General features: G+C 33.9%; 1 protein-coding gene across 8 annotated transcripts in view; it reads right to left on the bottom strand.

Annotated features, from left to right (window-relative positions):
* Positions 1-2,304: 2,304 nt before the first annotated feature.
* Positions 2,305-25,247, bottom strand: part of Mapk8 (mitogen-activated protein kinase 8) — a 118,017-nt gene continuing 95,074 nt past the window's right edge. For 6 of the 8 annotated variants that reach the window (XM_058579992.1, XM_046446705.2, XM_046446704.2 and 3 more), the window contains 7 exons: positions 19,658-19,823; positions 15,970-16,041; positions 14,504-14,686; positions 14,092-14,216; positions 13,490-13,553; positions 10,473-10,550; positions 2,305-6,819 (listed from right to left, as the gene is read on the bottom strand). In XM_058579992.1, coding sequence (XP_058435975.1) covers positions 6,674-6,819; positions 10,473-10,550; positions 13,490-13,553; positions 14,092-14,216; positions 14,504-14,686; positions 15,970-16,041; positions 19,658-19,823 — 834 coding nt within the window. In that variant the 3' untranslated portion in view covers positions 2,305-6,673. Of the gene's footprint in view, positions 6,825-10,472; positions 10,551-13,489; positions 13,554-14,091; positions 14,217-14,503; positions 14,687-15,969; positions 16,042-16,405; positions 16,478-19,657; positions 19,824-25,247 lie in introns of all 8 variants that reach the window. The other 2 variants (XM_058579991.1, XM_046446707.2) reach the window with 2 other exon arrangements.

The raw sequence follows: 25,247 nt of genomic DNA, 5'->3' as shown, positions 1-25,247 counted from the left end.
GCATTTCTCTAAATTGCTAGAGATGTTGAACACTTTTTCATATACTTGTTGACTGATTGTATTTCTTCTTCTGTGAAGTGTCTGTTCAGTTCCTTAGCCCATTTATTGATTGGGTTGTTTTTTTGGTGTTTTTTACATATCCTGGAAATTAGTGCTGTATCTGATGTGCCTATAGTAAAGATGTTCTCCTACTCTGTGGGCTCTCTCTTCATGTTATTGATCATATCCTTTGCTGAGAAGAAGCTTTTTAGTTTGAATCCATCCCATTTATTGAGTCTTGATTTTATTTCTGGCACTTAAGGAGTCTGGTTAAGGAAGTCAGGACCTAATTCGGCATGATGAAGATCTGGGCCTACTTTTTCTTCTATTAGGTGCAGGGACACTGGTCTAATTCCTAGGTCCCTGATCTACTTTTGAGTTTGTGCATGGTGAGAGATAGTGATTTAATTTCTTTTTGCTGCATATGGACTTCCAGTTTTCCCAGCACCATTTGTTGAATAGAATATCTTGTCTCCAATATATGTTTTCGGCACCTTTGTCTAGTAAGAGAGAACTATTTATGTGAGTTTATCTCTATCTTCTATTCTGTACCATTAGTCTACATGTCTATTTTGGTGTTAATACCATGCTGTTTTTGTTACTATTGCTCTGCAGTATAGTTTAAGGTCTGGTATTGTGATGCTACCTACTTCACTCTTCTTGCTAAGGATTGTTTTGGCTATTGTGGGTCTCTTATTTTTCCAAATGAATTTCATGATTGCTTTTTCTACTTGTACAAGGAATGTTCTTAGGATTTCAACTGGAATTACATTAAATCTGTATAACGCTTTCTGTAGTATGGCCATTTTGACAATGTTAATTCTTCCAATCTTCTTTTTTTTAATTTTTTTTTTTAGTTGTAGTTGGACACTATCTTTATTTATTTTTATGTGGTGCTGAGGATCAAACCCAGGGCCTTGCACATGCTAGACAAGTGCTCTACTGCTGAGCCACAATCCCAGCCCCAATTCTTCTAATCTTAAGAGCATGAGAGATCTTTTCAACTTCTAAGGTCTTCTTCAATTTCTTTCTTTAGTGTTCTGTAGTTTTCATTGTATAGGTCTTCCACCTCTTTTGTTAGATTGATTCCCAAGTATTTTATTGTTTTTGAGACTACTGTGAATGAGGCAGTTTCCATTATTTCTTTGTATACCCATGCCCAGGTCAAGCTGTCCCTCAATCATTGCTCAGGAGCTTTCAAATCTCCTTGCCTTCCCCTTAGTCTGCAATACCATTCCTTTCCAAGCCCTCTTCATTTTCTCTCATCACTCTCTTGCTCTTGTCCCTTCAGCATGGTACTGTTCCTCCACATAGCACTACTGCTATCAGGACTACCCTGAAAGTCATTTTTGTCTTTTTTCATTCTTAGCTTCCAGCAAAGAGTCTTCGTTATATATGCTTTTATTAATTGGTAAAATCAAGTGTAATGCCTGCTAGACAAAACCTAACCTTTAAAAAGCTTAGTTGAAGTATTTAACTGGCAACAGCTAAAAAAAAATCTTTTTTAAACCACAAAATCGGTACAAATCAATCTTCATTACCTAAAGTTAATGGGCCTTTTTAGGAACAATACTTTTTTAAAAATGTAGCACCTAAATTGATAAGAATTACTCCTTTAAGACTAGGTAGGAAATCTTAAAAATCACTCAAAACCAAGTTTAAACAACACTCTCATATCTGCCACCACATGGTTGATGAAGTGGCAGCAGTCAGGTGTGACTGGTTCACTCTCTTGGGAAAGGGACACATGAATGCAGGTGAAGGGAGGGACAGTGTGGATGCAAGGGTTATCTGGAGCCAGAGCCCATCAGAGGCCAGCAAGGTATAAAAATGCCATCACACAGAAGCTGAGCAGGCACACAGAGACACATCCTGCATACCCTCATACAGCCCACCCAAGAAAGGCACATGGAACATGTTCCAAGCTGAAATCTGTTTTGAAACATACCTATTCTATATACTTACTTTGGCCAAGGGGCCATGATGGCTGCCCTCTTGTACAGCTATGAAGAATTAGGTTGAGGACAGGGAAGTGTCTTTTTAAGATAGTTTCTCTGGTGATTTCAAACACCAGAAAAGCAAGAAAGCAAGTATAGATGAAGCAGAAAACTGGAGTGAAAATTCACTCTTTATAATGTGTATAAAATCCAAATCTAAGAAACCTGCCCTGGTAATAACCCTTTTATCCCAAGTCACTGGAATTCCTAAAGTAATCAAGAAAAACTTACCACAGATTTGTTTTCAATGAAAAAACTCTTAAGTTCATAATTTTCATACCACTTTTTTGTTTTTTATTTAAAATATTATAACCAATTGACATACTAGATAACAATGTTTACATTCCAGTGGTGCATGTTTAATGACTAGGGCATGAATGATTAAAAACCACAATAATGATCTCAGCATTCCCTACAAAGTGCCCCATTTTGTTTCATCTAAAGAGGCGAGGAGAGGAGAGGAGAGGCGAGGTGAGGAGAGGTGAGGGAATTGGACATGGGGGGAGGGGTGGTGAAGAAGGAAATGACATGTATAGGGAGCAAAAAAAAAAGTCAGTAACTATACTTAGGTTTCCAGGTTCAAAAACCTGTTGAACAGGATAAACTGTAATGAGAAAATAGATGTCACAGTCCAGGTAGACAGCTACTTCAGTTTAACTTCATCATTCGGCTAAAAGATTAACAGCTTCTCAAAAATATACCAAATATTGGGCCTACAAAAGTAATTTATTTCTTCGTAAAATTTACTAAGATTTACTCCTTTTGTAAAATGTAAAGAATGGACTGATACCACGAGCAGGTTTCTACTTACAAAAACAGACAGTAATAATGTCAACAAGCACATCTAACACAATTTTCAAGATATACAGTGAAAGATTTTACACGTGAGTGTCTCTTACTGATGCAAGGTATATATTTTACATACTTACTGGTATTTTTTCAACATTGGCTATAAAGTATTCAAAGCACATTTATAATTCACACTCAGTAAAGGTCTAACAGGGCAACAGCTTACTTGGGAAAGCATAGAAAATTAGTGTGAGGTAGTTCAATAAAAACCTAGTTTCATTTTAAGTCATTGTGAGAATAGAATATTGTGCAAAACTAATCCACAGGTAATATTTCTCAGAAGTTTCAGTAATGAAGAGAATCTAAATCAGAAATGGCCAGAAAGTGTTACTCTTACTAGACTCTCCTTAAGAGCACTTTACTAAGAGCAGTTACTTTGAAATTGACTAGGACTTTTGTTTTCCTTATGAGTTTTCCAATCTTACCCCAAACTATACATTTCTGCTTCAATGCCCTTTACCTCTTCATCTTTCTTGCTATTTTATTAAGGACAAGTTAGTTTCCTGTGAGTCAGGAAAATCCTAAAAGAGATCAGTAGAAACACGATGCACGCTAAAATGCAACAGGCTATATGGAGAGGCAACATTTAAGAGGGCTGCTAATGACAGAAGGTGGTGCTTGGTTTTCTACTTCACTGGTAAGAGAGGTTTACTAGGTTTACTGGGGTCACAGGGTGTCATGCATCCACTCTACAGCTAATGTGTGACTAATGAACAACACTCACAAACTACAACAGTATTCTTGAAAATATACTATGTTTTAACCTCAAAATGTTGTGCAGGCTAGTGCCTAGGCAACACTGAATAGTCTTCATACATGTAGCAGATACTGGCCAATAGTATTTGTAACCCAGGAAACAGCTTCACTTGCCTGCTGCTGATTTCACTACCAGACACTGATATATTCTTCATCTTATCTTTTTGGACAACCTGGCAAGATTAGCCCAGAACAGAATAACAAAAAAGCTTATAGGAAAGTCTGCTGCTTTGTACACAATCAAGCTTCTCTGTATTGTTAAGGAGGCTGCGTGACAGCTTTCTCCTTTGAGAGGCTGGTCTTTCCTAGAAAGTCTGGTGTAAGCACATTGCGTCTTTACCAACTTGGAAGAGCGCACACCAGGAGCAATCAGCAGCTGAAGGTGCGTGACACAATGAAAATTGTTCAGCAAATAGTATGAAAGAGCTTAAATGCTCTATGTATATTATAATTTAGCAATCTCAATGACATGATCAGTTTACAAATGATTACTATATATTAGAGAGTAAGAGAACTGTAACTAGGAAGATGAGGAATAAAGAATCAGTATCTTTTCAAATTTACAAAGTCAAGTCATAAGTCTCAGCTAAAATAATTTTCTGACAGTAAGATGATGGGTATATTAAGTGTATAAAATTGAAAAACAAAATTATAAGAAAGTGGCTTAATACAAGTACTGCTTGACAGATATTTGTAATTTCTTCAAAAACAGATGTAAAACACTTTAAGACTCTAAAAGAAAAAGTACCAGTACATAGTTAGTTTAATAAATTTAAGCAAAAAGGGGAAGCTGTATTTAGACAATATATTTTTCAGACCTAGGGCACTCAAGATTTAACAACCAGACCTTGGTTTTAGGATATAACTGGTTAGCAGTTTGGTTTACATTAAGCAATAGGTTTTTTTTTTTTCTTTCAATTCAACTGAAATATGATGGTTGGCAAGTGGGAGCTGGCATTTACAACAAATGATATAGTCAAAATACCTGGTATTCCTTGCTTAACCAACATCTGAATCAATAGAGATGGCATATCAGCAATGAAATATAAAATATGGGAACCTTTTAAAGGCATGTCAGCTGTTAAAGTGCAATAGTGATATAATCTACCCTAGAGAAAATAAAGTTAATTAACTATAAAACTAATATGAACTGAGAATACACTCATGCTCAAATTTCTAGAATTGTGAATCCAATCCTATATAACTCAAGAGGGTTACAGTCTCAAAACTCTAATTTTCCTAATAAAATTAATGCACCATGTTGTATGACTAGAAAAGGGATCATTACCAAGTTTGGGAGGCAAGAAATCATGACTTGAACCCATCAAAAACAAGCTTGTTATTCCAAAGTATATAAAAAAGCTAATGTATTTTAATCTTAAATATTGCACATTAACAATGACCTAAAATATCTAACTCAAAAGGAATTTTGCACTAAATATATGAATAAAATGCCAAGCAAACTTTCAGACATTTGCTGAGCTGCACCTATTCTTGCTCCTGTTGGAAATGAATCCCGATGGGCTTTCCGCCCAGAACCTTGCCATTTACGTAAGCATTTCCCAGTTCATTACATGAAATCCCTCGTTTTAGACATAACATAAGGTGCGTGGGGCCATTACAGATAATGTAGTTCAGAAATAATGAGACCTCAATGACACTTTACCTAGGAAAAATTCAGTTATAGAGAAATAATTCTGCAGATATAAAATGTAAACAGTTAACACACACCTGTCAGGAGCAGCACCATTCTTACACTATTCAACGTCCACATTGCGTGTTATATTGGAAATCAGGTATAAAAAATGAAAGACTCAGACTAAGTAACCACCATTTATGCCTGCTCTGCTCGATGTGAAGAAACAGTCCTTAGAAAATGATATCCTATATATGGCTGTGTGCTACTATTTTCAGATGAACGGTATATTGCTCATTTGATACATCACCTACACAAATCTAAGTAGGCTTTGAAACCTCCTGACAGCTGATATAAATGACTATACTACAGGCAGAATCAAATGGCCAGAAACACCATGAGAACTGGTGCTCAACTGACTAACCCTCCAATAGTTTTGAAACCAGAAAGGTCTAAGGGACAAGGCTGAAGAAAATGTGGAGCCAGACTTCAGACCACTGCTAGGACCTATAGCCTGAGACTAACTCAGTGTGTACAAAAACAGGCTCATAGCTAGTATAAGTGAACCATCTGTTTATTTGCATTGAAATGTATTATTCATGAAGTATCCTCTTGACTTTATGTGATCATAGCTTTGAGCATGCCACAAATTTGCAGAATACACTATATTCCTTGACTTTTTGTTGGGTGGGTGGGGAGAAAAGAAGGTGGTGGTACACTCCTGGCACTTGAAAGACACGCTCTCAGTTATTCTGCCATTTAGATGATGGGGCTTTTGCCAAAATTCAGGTAGGATTGCCTACCCATTGCTGTATCTAAATTAGGATTGGCTGGTAGCAAACAATGGAGGTCTCTTGCCACGTTCATCATTTACAGTAGTTATTCCTGAATATAACTGGCTACAGGTGATTTTCCCTCACTCCTCTGGGGTTATTTCATTGATAAGCATATAACCCTGAAGGATAGTATCATGAACAAAACATCTGAAATAAATTCTAATAAAAAAAACTATAAAAATCTTAAATAATTCATGATATAGGCAAGTCACCACATAATAGTCGCTTTGATAAACAAAATCTTACAAATTCAGTAAAAAAAAAATCAGCAGCATAGATAAAGCAAATATGCAAAAAATTTAAAACATGATAAAATAATTAGGTTTACATTATACAGTTAATTACAGCAAAAAATACAATACAGTTTTGTTGCTGTTTTAAAACACAACTTAGATTTTAAATTACATCACTTGAAAATAAAAAAAATAAACTACTACAAAATGAATTCTACATTTTTTTGAAAAATCACTCAAAAATAAGACCACTGAATTGTTTTCAAAGTAGTTCTATCAATGACTAACCGACTCCCCATCCCTCCCACCCCCCCAAGGCCCAAGTAGTCATCTACAGCAGCCCAGAGGTCCAGCTGATGCTTCTAGACTGCTGTCTGTATCTGAGGCCAAAGTCGGATCTGTTGACATTGAAGACACATCATTGACAGACGACGATGACGATGGATGCTGAGAGCCATTGATCACTGCTGCACCTGTGCTATGAGAAACAAAACAGCAAATCAGTTGCAGACAGAGTTGCAGACCGAGCTACTTGCATTGTACTACCTCCAGTGGTTGATATAATTTTTCTCTTAGGTTTAGAAGGCTCAATAAAGACAATCACAAATGATATTAAATATAACACTAACTTACAAATGTTGTTATATGCAAACTATGAGGTGGGAATTCCGAAAATGTCTAGAAACTTGGAGTCCTGTCCTTTTTACTAACTTGTTTCTCAGTTTAATACAAGAACTTAGAGACCAGGTCACATTTAGAAATAGTTCTGTAGCAAGATCCATCAAGGAAGGCTTCAGGCTTGTATGTAAATAATACTGAAAATACACGTAAAATTCTCTATATTACATTTCGATGGAGAGAGAATCTCAAAGACCTGAGTGACTACAAGAAGTTAAAAAACTACTGCCCTATAGAAAATTATTTATGATATTTTGTCACTAAAAAGACAGTCCAAATAATATTTTTGATACATTTTGTGGTAAAGCAAAACCCAACAAAAAGAATAAAATCATTTTAATCGGGAGGGACCTTAGTTCAACTGATCCAGTTTGCATGAGGTTATGTGACTTGACAGGGTAACTCAAGTGGTCTAGTTAGTAAACTCAGTCTTATTTCAATTCTAATAAATACTTGATAAATAAAATATGCATTTACAAACCAGATAAAGCTTGGTGCAAACTGTTTCATTACTCCCAAGTAGTACCTAACAAGTATTTTCTGGATTTTAAAAAGTAATAGGAATACTTGACCTAAAGAGAGAAATCTTCTGAAGATGTTTGGGCTGGTAAGGTGGAAGGTCTGACACCAGGGGTGGGGGGATGTGTTAATGGCAACTCATACTAGGTAAATAATTTTGAACCAAAGGATCAACTAAATAAGGGTCATTCCAAATCGGAATAAATTAACTTACAGAAATATTATTAAGAACACATTTGTATAAAAGCAATGCTACCAGCTGAATGCAGTGGTGCATGCCTGTAATCCCAGCTGCTCAGGAGGCTAAAGCAGGAGGATCACAAGTTTGAGGCCAGCCTGGGAAACTTAGGAAGACTGTCTCAAAATAAAAACAAAAAGGGTTGGCGATCAAGCCCAGTTGTAAAGCACCCTGGGTTCAATCCCCAGTATCACAAAAACAATGGTATCCGACCAAACACTGAGCAGAATTTATGAGGGTGAGGATCAGGTACCAAAAAATGCAGAAACCAAGCAGATTAAAAACCTCTACTCTTTGGCCCAGCATATTTCAGGGTTTGATTATGTCTAATGATGAGCAACAAACACTTAAATACGGAAGTTCTTCTGAAAGTTTGTCTTCAAATTTAACAAGGAAACAGGCAGGTAATAAAAAAAGACAAATCTTTATGGCAGTGGAGAAGGAAGTGAGAGATGGAAGGAATGGAACCATAGGGGCAGCACAGGTGGTCTGAGCTGAAATGTGAATGGCAAGCAGGATGTGAGGATGTGAGGCAAGAACAGGATGATAACCTCCTGGGTTCCAGAAAGGCCCATAGGGTTCCCAGCCAAAGCAGAGCTGAGACTGTATACTCTTTATAGTTCAATCAATTACAACATTACAGAATGTGCCTCTTCTGACAAAACAATATAGTATATAACTCTTTTGTCTTACACAGCTAATTCTAAGACTTTTATCAAAACGTTCAAATCATAAAAAAGAATCCCAACATATATACTTTTTATATAGGCCTCTAGAGTTCAGGATCCCCTTCATTTTAACCAAATTTCTGAACCCCATAAACATGAACTTTTAAGTGTATCACTTAGCTAACTTGTTAATCTGAAAATCAAATACCTAAGAAAAAAGACTTGTTTTCTCTGAAATTTAAAGCCATACAACAAATTCTCAAATATCGGTGTGGCAATATTATGGAAACTCTTCAATCTCAGATAATTGAGTGACTTCCTTCTCAGACAAGTCTCTATACACTCAAGACAGGCAAACTCATTTTCATTATCAACCAAATTGAAACATTTATAGGTAGGCAATACACTGGGAAAAATAATATTATTCATTTTAAAGAACAAGTGGAAATGGTTTTGTAATTATCTGACACTTTCTGGTTTTGTACATAATCAAGACCTGAATATTTTTATTATAGTCTAATTTACTGAAATTCTTCATTGCAAGCCATGAGATGAGAATCCAGAAAATGTCTAGAAGCCTCAAGTTTTATCTTTTCTACTTATTTTGTGACCATAAGCAAATGATATCCAAGATTCAAACTATTCACTTATTAATTAAGAAGAAAAAAAATTTTCTATCTCATGAGATAGAATACATGACATTTAAGATGTGCCACTTACCATGATGGTATGTCAAAGTATAAAACTGAGCCAAGTAAAAGACTTTCCAAATTCCACCAAGCCTCCATCACAAATAATTCACTTCACTACCACTATGTTAGCAATACAAAACTAAATAAGAACTATACCATCCAAGCTTTTAATTTGTTATGAGTAAATTTTACCCAAACAGATAAAAGCTGTCAGAACCAATTTATACTTTCTTTTTTTTTTCCCAATTTATACTTTCAACAGGATCTATATTATAGATTTGGAAGACTGCATTCCTGATAAAGGACCTAAAATACATAGTTCTAATAAAATATAACCAAAAATGTCAAAGGAGGCTACCAAAATTATTTAAACAATTATGTTTATAGTACAACAAAACGGGCTTCTGAAACTACAGCTAAAAATCTTACCTATAAATAAAGTGCTAGATATGATACACTTTTTTCCTTAGAACACTAAATCCTTAGACCATTTATTTAATCCTTAGAAGAATTAAAATGGCATAGTTTTACTCAAAATCAAACCTATCTAAAGAAATACTACTCAGCCTTTGAAGCTCAGATCAAATTTTACCTCTTCCATATAACTGTCCTAACCTCTGCTTCGAGGGGCAATACATTCAGACATTATTTCATTATCTTCTACCTAATAGATTTTGAAACTTTTTTCCCCTAAAATATTAGCTTCCTCATCTATAGAATGTGTATAATAATCTCTCAGAGTCTGAGGGATGAATGAAATAAAGAATATGAACCACCAGTGTCTAGTTATTATGTTGTGTGCTTAACGTGTACGTTTCCTGACATTTAACCTTTTCCTTCATTTCTTTATACTTTTACATAAACCAAAATTAAATTAAGACTAACTTACAATAAAAGAAAATGTTTTACCTCCTATAAACTAGTTTTCTTCATAGAGTGAATGCTTTCTAGTGGTGGTCTTAATGGCACTGCTTTAGTTCAACAAATCAATTTATCCAAAGTAAAGACTGTTAAAACTATATAAAGGTAAACATATTGAATTTTGAAAAATTTCTCCTTTAAATACAAGGCAACAATGCCAACAAAAAAGGCCTTAAGTTCTTCAATAGAATGTCAGTATCAGAGAAAAAGATAAGCACTTTATGAAGTCAGTTACTGATTATATCAGTACATTGTATCAGGACAACAGTATATTGATATTTCAAATTTAAGCACCCCAATTGTAATTTGAATAAGGTAGTAAGTATGGAAAGAACTGCAGGTTTCAGGCCACTGAAGATTACAATGCAAGAAGTAAAATGACTCTCAACCATATTTATATTGTAACCAACCTAAAGGAGAGGGCTGCCCTCGTATAACTCCATTCTTGGTTCTCTCCTCCAAGTCCATCACTTCTTTGTATATCAATTCTGAAAAAGATGGAAAAAATAAACTTCAAAGTCTGAGAGCCAATCTCACAATATACATTATGTTTTAATTCAAAATTTTTACACACATTAAGTGTAAAATATATTTAACAATATTTCAAATATTATCTTTATAGTGACAGAGGGACCATGTCAGCCTGAGATTCATGGGTGTTAATAAAGGTTTCTTGATTTTCAACCACAAATTATATTCAAAGAAAGTAAAAACCTCTGCAGTAACCTGTAATTAATGTTTTGCAAGTTGGTTTAAGGACAGAACTGAGGTCAGAAGTTTTATCTTTTTTCTCTGCCAACACCTAATACTACACTGTTACCACATCACCCAGCATTCTGTACTAAAGATACTTATTTACTTCTGTCTCAGTGAGTGCTTGAATTAAGTGTTTCTCTTGTTAAATTCTACTTCATGAGCTCTGGAATAGTGTGTGGTACAATGGAGGTACTCAACCATATACTCATTGTAAAGAATCTAGACATTTCTTTAATTAGAGTGGAATATAAACAAAATTTTATTTAAAAACAAAAAGCAGGTACACTTCAACTCCTTATGTGTAGTGCCAGCATGACATGCTATCACTGCCAAGAACATTCCTCCATAGGAATCTTGTTCTTTTTCTAGGCATGGGGATAAGATGTAGACCACTGTGAGAATGGCTTTAGCTGAAGAGACACAAGGTGCTATCTGATGTGTATGTTCCTTGTACCCCATTTTCTTCTAAGTGATGCTGAGTGCAGTTTGAGTCTGAACACCTACTTAAGACTAACCTCTGGTAAATGCTCTACCACCATTAGTCATTATCCTTGGTTTATAGAATCTTGAGAATTATTTAAAAGCAATGAAACTTCTTCTGAGAAAAATGTACAAGACAAAAATGATGCACGGAAATTCAAGAAGTCTATATAATTTCTGAAGTTTAAATTTCTTATAAAGAATCTCTGACTACAGGATATGACAATATTTATGTTGGCAAAAGATAAAGTAAGTGGAGATACTGGAATGAAGCTAGAGATATCTATCTTTGCTTGCTATGGTAACCTTGGACTTTGAAGAAGAAAAATACAAAGTCTTGATAGACTTTTTTTTTGTTGTTTGTTTGTTTTAAGAAACAAAAGGAATAATAAACATCTCTCTTTCTTTAAGATAAAAAGCACTTGTTTGTGAAAAGGGATTCAGACAGAAGAAACAAAGCCAATAAGAAGTACTAATAAGGCAAAGCTATCTATAGTAAATGGCTTTGGCAGTGGATTTTTCTATCTGCTTTGACAGCTTAAACTCTAATGCAGACATTGAAAAGGGCAGTTTGTATATAACTACAGAAGTGTATGTGGGGCTAGAGAAAAAGACTCACAATAAAGTTAAACATTTTAGCATAATGGAAAGACCACAATATATCATTACACTGTAAATGAAAATTCTTTATTCCATGCCTTTAAGATGTGTTTCTTTTCCAATTTAATATCTCTGAAATTGGTTACATTTTAAAATCAGTGGTATAGTACAACTGGAAGTGTTTCCTGACATAATTCTATGAAATACCATAAATGTCTATTATAAATTAATGGGATATAAAAATATCAGGTGAATATTTTAATAACTATTTGGGTCCAGAGTTATATACTTGTATATTACTTAGTACATATTCAGATGCACTAGGCTGTACTTAAGTCTATCATTCTGTTGTGCTCTGTTAACCATGAGTCTCCTAAGCTCAACTCAGAGAAAATAAGTATCAAATCCAATCTTTCCAAAATAAATTTACAGATAGGGTTATACCTCCCTATTTTCTTTTGCCCAAGATACTTAGTTAGCTCTTTGTAACAGATCTTCTGCCTCCATTTTAAGGTAAATAAAAAAGGGGGTGTCAAGAGATTTGCTCAAAAGTCACACAGCTACAAAAATGGTCAAACACTAAATGACAACAACACAGATAGAGGTGAACACGACCTAAAAGTTACCTAGCCCAAATGTCCCAAGAGAGCTTTAAAAAATATATATTTTAACATTTCCATGACTATTGAAGTATTAATGTTCTATTGCATTAATAAGGTAGACTAAAACTACTACATTAGATGTGCAAAGACACTACCGTTAATTTCTCTGGAAAGGAATTTAGAAATAATTGAAAACAGCCTTTGGCTCAGCACATCTAGAACTGTTCTTATAGGCATGTTTTCATAAATACTGTGCATATGTGCACATGAATACAACAGAGCGAGCTGTCTGTAAGAGTAACAGACAAGACCTACTTTAAATGCTCTTCAAGAGGAAGTTGGACACAAAGATTGTGACACATGATTACTGAACAACATTTACCAGCTATTAAACCAAATGAAGCAGTTATGTGGACCAAGAGTCATCTTTAAGAGGTATAATCATATCAGCAAAGCAAATGTGCAGAGTTTAAAATCATTTGTGATTAAAAAATGATACAAATATGTACTAATGTACAAATGATTTTAAACACCTATAATCCCACTGGCTCAGGAGGCTTAGGCAGGAGGATAGCAAATTCAAAGCCAGCCTCAGCAAATTAGCAAGACTCTGTCTCAAAATAAAAAAAATAAAATAAAATAAAAAGAGCTGGGGGATGTAACTTAGTGGTAAAATGTACCTGTGTTCAATCCTGGTACCAAAAATAACAAACAAACAAAAAAGCTTATCAGGGTGGAGACACTGAACACATTTGTATAAACAGACTACAGAAGAAAACACTAATGTGTTTGGGGTGGAGAACTTGGGAAATCAAGACTAAATCAGGTCGGGAAGGAGACTTACTTTACACTTTTGTAAAAAGAATAATCAAATTATTAAATATAAGTTATGAAAATGAAAAATATCATTAATTTCCTTAGGATAAAAAATAAATCACTACAAAATGCCAGATACTTTCTTATTTTTCTAAGAATCTAATGAACATTACCTTTCCACTCTTCTATTGTGTGTTCCCTTTCATCTAACTGCTTATCAGGGATCTTTGGTGGTGGCTGAAAAATAAAAAGTGATAATTAATAACTGAGTCAGTTTACTGGGAGTATATGCTTCTTTATAATTACTTGAAACATTAGTCAAACAGAAGACTTGAAAAATGCAAGACTGACTGATCATCAACAAACTTCTCATGTAAACTAGTTCTGGAAGACTCCTGCAATGCAGGAAGAAATATTTATCTTTTTCTTCTAGCTTCTGAAATTTTCACATTTTATTTATATCATAGAATTGGGATATGATTATTTGTTTTATAACTAAGTTAGGATGTTCCACAGAGCACTCCCCATCCTAGCTCCTCTGATCAGGTGGCAAGGCCAGAAAGTGAGACACACAGAGGGAGGCAACTTTACTTTTGTGTAGGAGATGCCTGGGGAATGCCCATTAGCTTAAGGTAATCTTCATGCAAACACAGAAAAGCACTATCATCATCTGTCTATATTTTCAATTCATTTTCAAAAGTTTCCTCCAAACCTAACTAATTCTGACTCTAAGAATGCACTCTATTCTTCAAACATGGAGAAAAAAAAAACTTACAGCTTCTGCTTCAGAAGGATCATACCAGACATTGATGTATGGATGCTGAAGAGCTTCATCTACAGAGATCCTTTTAGATGCATCTATGACCAGCATTTTGGATAACAAATCCCTTGCCTGACTGGCTGTAAAAATAATGATGTTAATGTGTACCTATTTGTAAAGATTCCTAAATTATCACTGATTCCACAAACTTGAGAGTGTCATTTAAGAAGCACGTTTTTAAAAGTATAGTTTTTAACTTTAAAACCAGATCATACATATAATAAACAGTATAAGATTAAAGATAAAAATAACTAAAATTTCATTTTGTTTCTCCACCCAGAGATAATCTTTGATTGTATCCCATAAGAATATGAATACACAAATGCACACACAAATGGAATTTGATGTATATGTTTATAAAAATTACCTTTAAGTTTGTTGTGTTCTGAGTCAGCTGGGAAAAGTACATCAGGGAAGAGTTTCTCAAAGCTATATCCAGCATATTTAGGTCTGTTTTCAACATAAGTCCTTACTGTTGGTTGTAGTTTCTTCATAAATTCAGGACACGGTGTTCCAAGCTGTTCAATAACTTTATTCCACTGATCAATATCTAATATCAAGTAGCTAAGAAAAATACTGCTTCTAATATTCAACACATTAGTCAATATTCATATTAAAATACAAAATGGAAATTTAAAAAATTTTATAAAAAGAATGTGGCAGTTATAAATTTCATATATCTCACAGCCACCTTGCAAAGGGCAATGATTATAGGTGGACAGAAATGAGCAATAAATAAGTTGTTAACCTTATTTATTGTGTGTGTGTGCACATGTATGTATATATGAATACTAATTTTACCCCCAAAATGGAAGTTTAAACTCACAAATTCTAAGTTATAAATAAATATAAATGTACAGTATTATCATTACTACTCATAGACTCTCTAAATGCAAACTGTACATAATCCTAATATATAGAATCTGCCTTTTCTTCCAGCTTATCAGAAAATGTGAATGTATTTCCTAAAGGATAATCTGTTCTGTTTTTTTTTTTTTTGAGTTTTCTAAATTAACAGAAAATAAACAGAAATAAAAATGACTTTTTATAAAAGTGTATTTTGCTATTTTTTGTTTAGCTGACATTAATTTTTTTTAATGCTCTGAAGTGTATAAAAAAGATTCAGTATTTCAGTAAGTTTTAAGATTAGAATTCCCTGATCTTATTCCTCCTAGTGTTTATACTCTAAGCCTAAAACTCTTTACTGTAACCTGGTGAATATTTCCATTCCTTTTCTTGAAACAATTACTTGTTGATAAATCCATCCCTACTGATGTAAACACTAAAAGTAGTCAGATGGGAAAAAAAAGCATGAATGTAAATCTTATAATCACCACATAAAACTACTATTGCTCAAATTCTCACATGAAAGAATCAGTATGTTATGTTGAGTAATGAGAACAATCAAGACACAAAACACACAAAACATTAACAAAAAGGCAGTGAGGGGACAAAACAAAAGGATGGCCAGCAGCAACAGAAAATTTCAAAGCTCAAAGTAATTCTTAAGTATTTCTAGACTTACTCAAGTGTATAAATTATTATAAATTTTTAATGCAAGCCATGATTTTTTTAAATGTAGGTTAAATAAATCAACTCAAAGCCAGCAAGTAACTGTGGATAATTACACTTGAGGACTTTTCAGAATTAACATATGAAAACAATAAATGAGGGAAAAGAAAGTCTATGTCAATAGCAGGTGGTATTTTGAAAGAGTAATTTAGCAATACTTGATATTAGGGAGAGACAAAATACATTATACCTGAAGGAGCTGAAGTACTGTCATACATTTTGACCTTTAGAAACTATATTTTAGGCCAAAGATAAGGATACGATCTGTACCTGGGAACAAAACACCACCTTTGATCATTTCTCCCATGATGCACCCAACTGACCAAATGTCAACTGAAAACAAAATGCAATGACATTAACATAAAGATTTTGGTTAAAATAAAAAGAAATATATAAACAGTAAAAAAAAATCACGCACACCATGTATACTTTAAAATCATAAAAAGCATATAAAATAAAAATGAGTGACAGTGAATGTGCTCTGACTACCAGCAGAGACTGTATGTCCTACTGCCAAATGCAGCCTACAAATATTTCAGCTTCTTATCTGAACAATTTTTTGAACTATAACAGTCACAAAGTTTATGTCTGTTTTTAAAAAAACCTGTATGTATGAATGCAGCATATTCATTTTCATTAAAGAACATAAGGAAGTTCATCACCTAACTAATAATTTGCTGCAGCAGCACAAGGATACAGTCCCTTCCTGGAAAGAGGATTTTGTGGCAAACCATTTCTCCCATAATGCACCCCACAGACCATAAATCCACTATGTTTGCAGCACAAAAGAAGGAAAAGCAAAGCAAAAGGTCATTAAAATCAAAGAAGCAGAATATGATTGCATTATATAAAAACTGCAAAATATTACAAAAAAGAAAAAGTGATTTTAATTTCAGCTAATGAAATAATTTCAAAAACAAAATACTTTGTGAAAAGCTTGGTTCACAAAAGAAAACAAATTGTGGCATTTTAACTACATATCTAATTTTAAAGTGAGAGCTATGCACAGAAATAGTATAAAACCTGTATATTTTGTAACTGAGAATTTGTTTATAAAACATAAGAGAATCAAACACAAACTATAAATAAGGCTAAAATGTACATAAAATAGTAAAATTATGATATTATACATTATTTTGAAGCTCAACTGTGCATTACACTCTTTCTTTAAAAGTTAAAAGAAAAAGCATGAGCAGCGTAATTTATCTTATTAAAATATTTAATAGAAAAATGTCTCTGAATAATTACAAAAAATTAATGTAAAGCTCTACAGAAAATTTCAAACCAGAGTTCATAAATTTATTTATTTAATAAGTGGTATGTTTACTCTGAATTAAAAGTCAATTATTTTCTTGGCAACATCATTCTACATTTACTCTATTATCCCTAAAGGAACAAGTACATACAGAATGAAGAAAACAGAGTAAAGAAAAGTATACTTCTTATGTTTTCTACATAAGGTTTTTCAAATTCATAAAACCAAACTGCTTGGATTTAAGAAATTAGTTTTGGTAGGATATAGTATGAAAGTTCTTATTGCAGAGTTTCCTAGCACTTACCCTTGCCAACTTGAAAAGGGAGCCCTAATCAAGATGCTGCAAACAATCTGCTAGACAGAAAGAGGCAATTTTGGGATTTCCACCCATTTATTAAAACTAACCGCATACTCTAACATTTTATACCTTTGGGTCTGGATATCAGATAAAAGGAGAAAGAGTAGGTACTTGAAGTTTAATAGAAGAGGGAAAGAATGAGCAATTTAAAAGGAAAAGGCTTAGAAACTTAGATTTGGGTCTTGAAGTTTGAAGGCCCACATTCTTTAAGAGCAGAAGAAGAAACGGGCAGGACTAGATTTAAGAGAGATGTGTTCTTCATCCATGTTGCAGGATTTAGGAAATTTAAGTCTATACTTTCAAGCACATTCTTATAAGGAGACCATCAATTCACCGAAGTATGTTAGGAAATAAATGGGGAATAATTTTTGGTACTAAAGTTTCTCTAAAATTTCACATTAATGTATGCAAACCTTTTTATATTTCTAGTATGACTCAACTTTTGAGGATAAAATTTTAGAGGAACACCTGTAATCCCAGCAGCTCAGGAGGCTGAGCAAGGAAGATCTCGAGTTCAAAGCCAGCCTCAGCAAAAGTGAGGCTCTAAGCAACTCAGTAAGACCCTGTCTCTAAATAAAATACAAAATAGGGCTGAGGATGTGACTCAGTGGCCAAGTATCCCTGAGTTTAATCCCCAGTACCAAAAAAAATTTTTTTACAGGAAAAGTTAACATTGATAAATCAATTGATCAGAGAACAAAATTTTAAGGGTTTTCATTTTTGCCCAAAATCTGTAAGAATAAATCTTCTCCTTAGACTTTACAGAAAAGAGGAAAGTAGCTAAATAACAAGGATGAAACTGATGTGGAAAACCTTCAGAAAAACAGTTTTAAACACGAAGATCTTAAAAGCTACTAGTATCAGAGAAGATATTGAGTCAGTGAAGAAACTAAGGCTTAAGTTTAGTTTTATAATTTGTACATAAAACTGAGCTGTGTTTAACTGCTTACTATTAGGCACTTTAAAATATACTTGATTATCCTACACTTTCCAAAACAGTCTGAAGTAGCCTGCAATAAAATACAGATAAAACAAAGTTGTTAAACTGGGGAGGGGTAGTCATTAAAAGAAAGAAATATTTATGTTAATCTTTGCAGGCTACTGTAGTTACCATAAGGAAGTATTACACTTGACTCAGTTTTCTGGGGAAGGGTGGGGATGCAATAAGATGATCTACATAATTCTTATGAGAGAAGAGTGCAGAAGCAATCTTCATGCTGGTATTGAAGTTATCAATACCCAAACAAAACTTCAACTTTTAGGTAGAAAGTAAGAAAACAAAATAGCATGCTTACTTCAGAATAAAAGATTAACAGTCACTGTTTAAAATATTTACTTTGAGCTCACATACACCAAAAAGGAAATTAAGCTAAAATCCTAATTTCTGTCTTTAAAAAAAATTTTTTTTGGTACTCGGATTGAACCCAGGGGTGCTTTACAACTGGCCTGCATTCCCAGTCCTTTTTATTTTTTGAGACAAGTTCTTGTCAAATTGCTGAGGCTTGCCTCAAACTTGCAATCCTCCTGCCTCAGCCTCCCGAATTGCTGCAATTATAGGCATGTACCACCAAACCTGGCTTAAAATTCTAATTTCGTAGGTATCTTTTGTAAATAAATAAATAAATATATAATAATAATAATAATCTTGAAAATTGACTAATAGCTGCCTGAATCAAAGTGAACTACTGTTCCAGTTTTTTCACAGGAGTATTTTGGATGAAATTACCACACTTAGAAAGTTATAGTTTAATTCACTATACATACACAAAATACTATATGCCTTTTCCTTAAGATTAGACACAAGGCTTTGATGAAACATTATTGTTTCCTCCAAGAGATTCTTAATTATTCATCAGTTTTGCATAATGGCATTATTGTAGTTCTCAAAGTTTACACTAAATGCTCTGCTATTAACTTTGATTTCCTGGAATTGGAAATAAGAGCAAACCTTACTAATGGGCACTGAAATTACTAGTAAGATTGAATTCTGAGGTACACTATATACTTCCTCGTATATAGAAGTACTTGCTCATTTTCAAGCTATGGACAAGCAAAAAGCATACACATAGTTCTTTTTTCAGAGGCTAAGACAATTCTTTATCCAGTGGGAGTGCTGATGATTTAAGTATTAGCATTTTAGACTAACAAGGCCCCCATGTTTTCCCATTTATGATAAAACTTATAATAGTTACTTTCAAACTTGATACACATTTCAAACAGTGATACACATTTAATTCCATGCAATTTAACTTAAATATTTACCTAAAAAACCTAATAAACATCAATAACAAAAAACTAAATTTGAAGAGTATTTCAAATAAAAAGTGTGTGCTGACCGTTTTCCTTGTAGCCCATGCCTAGGATGACCTCAGGTGCTCTGTAGTATCGAGTCACTACGTAAGGTGTCATCATAAAACTTGTTCCTGCAGTTCTAGCCAGTCCAAAGTCAAGAATCTTCAAAGTGCAATCTGATTTTACTACTATATTACTGGGCTTTAAATCCTTCAAAACATAAAAATAAGAAATGATTGCTAAGATATATACAAAGATTCTGCAGTTCACAATTAAGCTTTCAATTCATGTTAACTGTTCATTCTTCTTAATTATAATATTACTGCACAGTTTCATCATAAAAAAGCAAACCTGAGAAGTCAGCTTAAAATTTACTTGTAAATTTAAAAATTTATAGTTTTTAGAAAGATTAGTAATTATTAGTCATTAGAAGAAGCTAGTATAATTTTATAATTTCTAGAAATTATTTTTTATTATTATTAGCTAGAAATTTTTAATCAAATAAGATTAAGAGATCTGGAAAGGCATCTTAAAGCTCAAACAAGAACTACTATGGTAAAACAAAGTCATATTAGTATTATATTCGTTTTGCATACTAAGTTACCAGTTTTTTGACCCACAAAATTTTTAAATGAGTAACAAATATACCACTCATGGTAACTTTGAAATAATTCTTACGCTTTTAGAAGCCCATTCTTTAGACAAAAGCAACAAGTGAATGATTAGACAGTCTGAAACTACTTTTAAATTCACTATGAAAATGGCATCAACTTTGTTGGAAAGTTACTTCTCAATGTTCAACTGAACAAAATATTACACATATAATTGATGTGTGTTATAAGAAATGCATTCATGAAAGTATTTTCTAGAACTAGGTTGTCACTTTATTTTGAGGGATGCACTATATTTCAAATTATCAATGTTGGAAAATAGCTGTCTAATAAATAGAGCACTGGGACAATGTATATTGCATAGTAATGTGCAGCCTGGCCACAGAAAAGGTAATACATGCTCTCTGAACATGGAAATTCATCTTTGCCCCTTGCTACCTTGCCTTGAGCTCTAGCAGGCAGACCCCTAAGAACCATGTCAATAGGGTTATGTTTTCCTTCCTTGTTTTCTGCTGGACCTGTCCAATGCATCGTCAGAAATGTGAAGAGAGGGGGCAGGGGTTGTGGCTCAGTGGTAGAGCACTTGCCTAACATGTGTGAGATCCTGGGTTCGATCCTCAGCACCACATATAAATAAACAAAGTTAAAAATCCATTGGCAACTAAAAAATATTAAAAAAAAAAAAAAGAAAAGAAAAGAAATGAGAAGAGAGGCCAAGGTATTTATTCTCTGTGATCCTTATGGCATATGCTACAAACTGGCTAAGACAGAATACCCACCCAGAGCCATACTTCTGCTGCTTCAGGACTTGCTGGTTTTGCTAGCAGCTGAAAATAATGAGGGGGTCAATAACTAACCTTCTGTTGGTCATTTTTGAGTGTTTTACCTTATTTGGTTAGTTCCCATAATTTCGTCTATCCCTTCACCTTAAAAAGATCCTTCTTTACACTCCCTTCAAATACATGTTTAATATGCCATTTTTTTCTGCTGAGGCCCTGTCTAATATATTGCCATTGAGAAACAGTCTCATAGCAAGCCATATATATAGGTGTGCATTTATATACATTTACACACATACACACAAACACATACATGGACTACATACAAACACACACATGTATGTACATACATATAATATTTTATATACATGTAAACAACATTTTACACCTAATGCAGAGTACAAATAATATATAGTTGGATATTTTTAGTTATTTACTCAAAATCCTTTTGTTCCTTGGCAGTCAGATAGTTCTACAAATGCTTGAAGTGGTAGAGAATCCACAATCATGCTATTTTTCCCACAATCTCTTTGTTGTTATAACTTGTTGGTACACCTTTGAAATATTGGATTCTAAGCTACAGGTATCATGAAGGAAAACAGACTACACAAGTGTCCTTGGAAATCAACAATGTTGATACAAACACAAGTTAAAGGGTCGCATTATTACAGATTTGATATAAATTCTCACCATAAAATGGTTAGATAATAAATGTGTCTTTGTTGGAATGAACTAAACCACTTGGCAAAGTTGGATGGAAAAAAGAGTACAGCCAATGTGCTTTACATGAACAGTAGCTGGTACCTTTAACAATTTCAGTGATGGCGTGGATAAACATGATTGTCTAGTTTCCAAATAATATACTTGAGGTTAAAAAAAAATGGGTATTTGTTGACTTGAATAATACGTATTGTAAATGCACAAATTATTCACAAATTTGCAGGTAAAGACAGGAAAAGATCTCATCAATTTGTTGGATTTCAAACAAGACATCTGCTTAGCATACCTTAATGAATGAGAACCCATCAGGAAGAAGAAAGCCTGATGTTCCCAGAACTATTGTCCAAGATATCAGATTTTGTGAGAAGCCATACCATTCTCAAACAGCAAGGGGGGGAAAAAAAAGCCATGTTGGGGGAAATTGGCAACTTGTCAAAAATGAAAACTGCAGGGACACACCTATTATTCCAGAGACTTGAGAGGCTGAGGCCAGAGGATCACAAGTTTGAGGCCAGCCTGGGCAGTGAGGCTCTATCTCAAAATAAAACATTTAAAAGGTGGGGGGAGTCTGGGGATGTAGTCTGGGGAAAAAGCATTTGACAAAATACAGCATCCATTCATGCTCAAAACACTAGAAAAACTAGGGATAGTAGAAACAAACTTTAATATTGTAAAAGCTATATATGCTAAACCTAAGGCCAATATCATTCTAAATGAAGAAAAATAGAAAGCATTCCCTCTAAGAACTTGAACAAGACAAGGATGCCCTCTTTTACCACTTCTATTCAACATCATCCTTGAAAACTCCAGCCAGAGCAATTAAACAGAACAAAGAAATTAAAGGGATATGAATAGGAAAACAGGAACTCAAATTATCACTATTGGCTGAGGACATATAGAAGATCCAAAATTTTCCACCAGAAAATTTTAGAACTAATAAATGAATTCAGCAAAGTAGCAGGATATAAAATTAACACCCATAAATGAAATACATCAGTGGTGAATCCACTGAAAGAGAACACAGGAAAACCACCTCATTCATAATAGTCTCAAAAAACTAAAATATTTGGAAATCAATCTAACAAAAGAGGTAAAAGACCTATATAATGAAAACTACAGAACACTAAAAAAAGAAATTGAATTAACCTTAGAAGATGGAAAGCTCTCCCATGCTCTTGGATTGGCAGAATTAAGATTGTCAAAATGGACATAATACCAAAAGTGTTACACAAACTTAATATAACCCCCTATTCAAACCCCAATGACATTCTTCATAGAAACAGTAAAAGCAATCATAAAATTCATTTGAAAAACTGAGACCCAGAATAGCCAAAGCAATCCTTAGCAAGAAAAGTGAAGCAGGAAACATCACAATATCAGACTTTAAATTATAACTACAACTACAGAAGAATAGTAACAAAAATGGGATGGTATTGGCATCAAAATCAGACATGTAGATCAATAGTACAGAAGAGAGGACACAGAGACAGACCCACATAAGTACAGTTATCTCATCCTAGACAAGGGCACCAAAAACATACATTGGATAGCTTCTTCAACAAATGGTGCTGTGAGAACTAGAAATCCATATTAGCAAAATGAAATTAGATCCCTGTCTCTCATCTTGCACAAAACTCAAAGTGGATCAAGGACTTAAGACACTAGAACAGAGACCCTGCATTTAATAGAAAAAAAACTAGGCCCAGATATTCATAATGTCAGCTTAGGAACTGATTTTCTTAACAAGGCCCCTAAAGCACAAAAAGTAAAATCAAGAATCAATAAATGGGATGGGATTCAAACTAAAAAGCTTCTTCTCAGCGAAGGAAAGAATCAATAATGTGAAGAGAGAGCCTACAGAATGGGAGAAAATCTTTAACACACACACTTCAGATCGAGCACTAATCTCCAAGATATATTTAAAAAACTTGAAAACTTAACACCAAAAAGAAAAAAAAATCAATAAATGGACTAAGGAACTGAACAGACTTCACAGAAGAAATAAAATCTATCAACAAAAATAAGAAAAAATGTTCATCATCCCTAGAGATTAGAGAAATTCAAATCAAAACTATTCCAAGATTTTATCTCACTCCAGTCAAAATGGCAATTATCAAGAATAAAAGCAACAGTAGGTACTGGCAAGGATGTGGGGGGAAAAGGCACACACATACATTGCTGGTGGGACTGTAAATTGGTATAACCACTATGGAAAGCAGTATGGCGACTCCTTAGAAAACTTGAAATACAACCACTATTTGACCCAGTTATCCTACTTATTATATATCCAAAGGATTTAAAATCAGCATACTGCATTGACACAGCCACATCAATGTTTATAGCAGCTCAATTCACGATAGCTAAACTATAAACCAACCTCAGTGCCCTTCAATGAATGGCATAAATAAATGGGTAAAGAAAATGTGGTGTGTGTGTGTGTGTACACACACACACACACACACTGGAATATTACTCAGCCATAAAGAAGAATGAAATTATGACATTTGTCAGTAAATGGATGAAGCTGCAGAATTTTATGCCAAGTGAAATAAGCTAATCCCTAAGAACTAAAGGCTGAACGTTTTCTCTGATATGCAGATGATAATTCACAATAAAGGGGAGGGCTAGTGAAGAAATAGAGGAACTCTGGATTAGACAGAAGGGAGGGAAAGGGGTAGGAAGAATAGTAGAATGAATGACATTATTAACCAATGTGCATATATGATTATACAATCGGTGTACTTCTATAACATACACAATCAGAAGAATGAGAAGTTATACTCACTTCATTTATGTATGATGTTTCAAAATACATTCTATTGTCTATATAATTAATTAGAACAAATTAAAAAAAATCATTTCTTTGTATATTACATAACAAGTGTCCAATGTCCTATTTGTGGGATGGCGCACGCGCGCGCACACACACACACACACACACACACATATACATATTATATGAGATACTAGATGGGAATGGTGGTGCAGGCCTGTAATCCCAGCAGTGAGACCCTGCCTCAAAATGAATGAATGAATGAATAAATAAAAATAAAGAGGGTTAGTGAGGTAGCTCAGTGGTACAGGGCCCCTGGGTTTAATACTAATACTGCAAAAGAGAAGAGGGGAGATAGTATATTGTCCCAATATTCTATTCAAATGACTATATTTCTGTTCTCATAATAATAAAAGATATATAAGATGCAGATTATGATTATAATTTCTAACCTATTGTAATGACCTGTGTTGCTGAAATATTAATAGAATTGAAAATGTGGAATTTAATGGGCTAAAAAAAATCTCACAATAAGCTTTACATACGTATACAGATCAACAATGGGCCATTCTGCCAATGCTGGCATATATAATTTGACCTTTTGAACTCACATGATACTCAGTCTTAAAGGACCCAATAGCCAGCCATTTATCAGACTTCCCATCTGACTTCCCACATGAAATCACAAAAATTTGCTCATAAAATTTTTATCTGCCTGGAGAGACAAGGCACATTGTCTTGATGCCTCTAG

Source organism: Marmota monax, unplaced genomic scaffold, assembly GCF_021218885.2.
Source record: "Marmota monax isolate L192 unplaced genomic scaffold, Marmota_monax_Labrador192_F-V1.1 WCK01_AAM20220418_F8-fsc00207, whole genome shotgun sequence".
Taxonomy (NCBI): Eukaryota; Metazoa; Chordata; class Mammalia; order Rodentia; family Sciuridae; genus Marmota; species Marmota monax.
Note: the sequence above shows the minus strand (reverse complement) of the source record. Positions and strands in the feature narration are given on the sequence as shown.